At 35.0% G+C, this 2,510-nt stretch overlaps 1 protein-coding gene across 1 annotated transcript in view; it reads left to right on the top strand.

Moving 5' to 3' along the window:
- Positions 1 to 426: 426 nt before the first annotated feature.
- PRSS58 (protease, serine, 58) overlaps positions 427 to 2,510 on the top strand; it is a 4,107-nt gene continuing 2,023 nt past the window's right edge. Inside the window, exons 1-2 of the mRNA XM_011941567.1 lie at positions 427 to 611; positions 843 to 1,099. Of these exons, the coding sequence (XP_011796957.1) occupies positions 427 to 611; positions 843 to 1,099 (442 nt within the window). The remainder of the gene's footprint in view (positions 612 to 842; positions 1,100 to 2,510) is intronic.

Below are 2,510 nucleotides of genomic sequence, written 5' to 3'. Positions count from 1 at the left end.
TAGGTACTCAATGTATATTTGTTAAAACAATAAATTATCTTTCCCCTCCTTAGACTCTTAGCATTTGGTCTGTTCTTGTCATGATACTTATATAATTCTGTCTTGAGATGTTGTTGGGAAAAAGATATAAGACTTATTAAAGCATTCTAAAATTGCTAAAAATAGTAAAAAAATAAAATGCGTTGACTTAGCATACAACCCACTAAATTGTGGAAGGTATTTAAGAAAGTTTAACATTTAATTTGAAAGACTTTATTGACAACGAAAAAGTCAAACACTTTTTGTTCTTCAAAAGAAGTATGTTTCTACCATTTATCATTTTCTTCATGTTTTAGAACAAAGTAAGTCATTTTACAGATTTAGTTTACAGAAAATTGTAGGGGAACTTGGAGCCTATTAAATGACTTTCCTGAAGTTCTTCTAGTGATGACTGAGAAATCTTGGAATTTCTTTTCTATGCTTCTCTTTCCAGTTGCTTTGGCCTTTAATCCAGATTACACAGTCAGTTCCACTCCTCCCTACTTGGTCTACTTGAAATCTGACTACTTGCCCTGCGCTGGAGTCCTGATCCACCCACTTTGGGTGATCACAGCTGCACACTGCAATTTACCGTGAGTGATAAGCCTTCAAAGGTACTCCATTCTTTGGGTTCTCAGGTTGGGCATAGACTCTCACCCCTGTCTGAGACCATCTCCCAATTAAATGGGATTAGAAAGGCCTTTGGGAGACATAGGAGGGTACAGAAGAAGGTCTTTGGGGAGGAATAATATAATAATATAGGCTCATAAAGATGGAGAAGCCATCTCTGTTAAGTCCACTCATAAATGTCTATATTGTTCCAGAAAGCTTCGGGTGATACTGGGGGTTACAATCCCAGCAGACTCCAGTGAAAACCATCTGCAAGTGATTGGCTATGAGAAGATGATTCATCACCCACGCTTCTCAATCACATCTATTGATCATGACATCATGCTCATCAAGCTGAAAACAGAGGCTGAACTCAACGACTATGTGAAACTAGCCAACCTGCCCTACCAAACTATCTCTGAGAATACCATGTGCTCTGTCTCCACCTGGAGCTACAACGTGTGTGATATCTGTGAGTTCAAGACAATGTTCTCTCAGAATTAGACATGCTTCTACACCTTCACAACTCTTGGCTTCTTCAATTCTGCCTAGTGAAGCTTTCTTCTAACCTCTTTAATTCATCCTCTTTCTCCCCTTTCCTTTCCTCTGTACCTCACTGAAGGAGTGCTTCAAGGTTTTTGGATTTTTTACTCACTCACTGTATCTTTCTATCATTTTCTCTTTCATATATGATAGAAGTGGTTTTAGTGGAAAGAAAACATTTGTATTCTAATCGTAATTTTCCATGTGACAGCAGATCATTTTACCTTGGAGCCTCAATTTCCTTAACTCTAAAATAAAGCAGACTACTATGTTGTGTATTTTCAAACCATTTCAGGCAATAAAGCAACTTGAAATAAATATCAATGTATTAAATGTAAAATAAATGCATTATATTTTACTAAATGAGATAGAACTTCCTTATGAAAGATTGTAATAAAGATACACAGTTCAAATTTTAAGAAGAACTTCTGAAATAAACATTTTTAACTGGTAACATTCTAAGCATTCACTCATTTCTTCAGAAAACTGACAAAGGGTTCCCATTATTTTTATCAATGGAAGTCTTCTATACATAAATTGAAACTCCTGAACTAGATATTCTATCTAAGCTTTCTTCTATGCCTCATATTTCATATTCCATAAAAAACTCCCACAACTCAAGGCAGCTTTCTGTTTTCTAAGTTGCATCCCCATCTGCCCATTACCCCATCTCCAAATTTTTATGCAAAACCTAATTAACTGTCTATAGTTGTTAATTATGAGAGTTGAGAGTAGTGGTGAAGGGGAGTTGATTACCTATTAGCAAAATAGAACAATGATATAATCCCTCATGAAGAGTTATTAATGCAATTTTACTCATAAGTTTAAGTACGTATAATACACATCATGCACTAGATACTATAGTATGGAAAGGAGATTTATTTGAAACAAGCCTGTCAGGTTACATTCATCTATCCATCACTACTTTCTTTTTATAGAAGTCAATGGGCAGATATACACTTATTCTATCATTGTTGCCATGATTCAAGCCTTTTAAAACTACTCCTTAGTAAATACCTTCAGATTTGGAGCACATTTTCTGGAATATATTAAGAAGTAGAAATTATTTGTCCTCTGAGAGTCAATTTGATTTTTGGAAAGAGCCAAATGTCCTTCTGGTGAGCAGTACGTTTGATGCATCTGGGTTATGGCACATGGGTCAAAACGAGATATAACTTCAAAAAAAAAATGCATCTTATTTTTATCTGGCTCATGAAGTAGTTAAGTAAGAATTTCCTGCGGAAGTATTCCCAAAAGAAATGTTTAGCCATGAAATTATTGCTTGGAAAATAAAGTGAAGGATCTCAAACATTTTCTTTTCAAGAACTAATACATTATTT

Source organism: Colobus angolensis, unplaced genomic scaffold (assembly GCF_000951035.1).
Source record: "Colobus angolensis palliatus isolate OR3802 unplaced genomic scaffold, Cang.pa_1.0 Scaffold2, whole genome shotgun sequence".
Taxonomy (NCBI): Eukaryota; Metazoa; Chordata; class Mammalia; order Primates; family Cercopithecidae; genus Colobus; species Colobus angolensis.
Note: the sequence above shows the minus strand (reverse complement) of the source record. Positions and strands in the feature narration are given on the sequence as shown.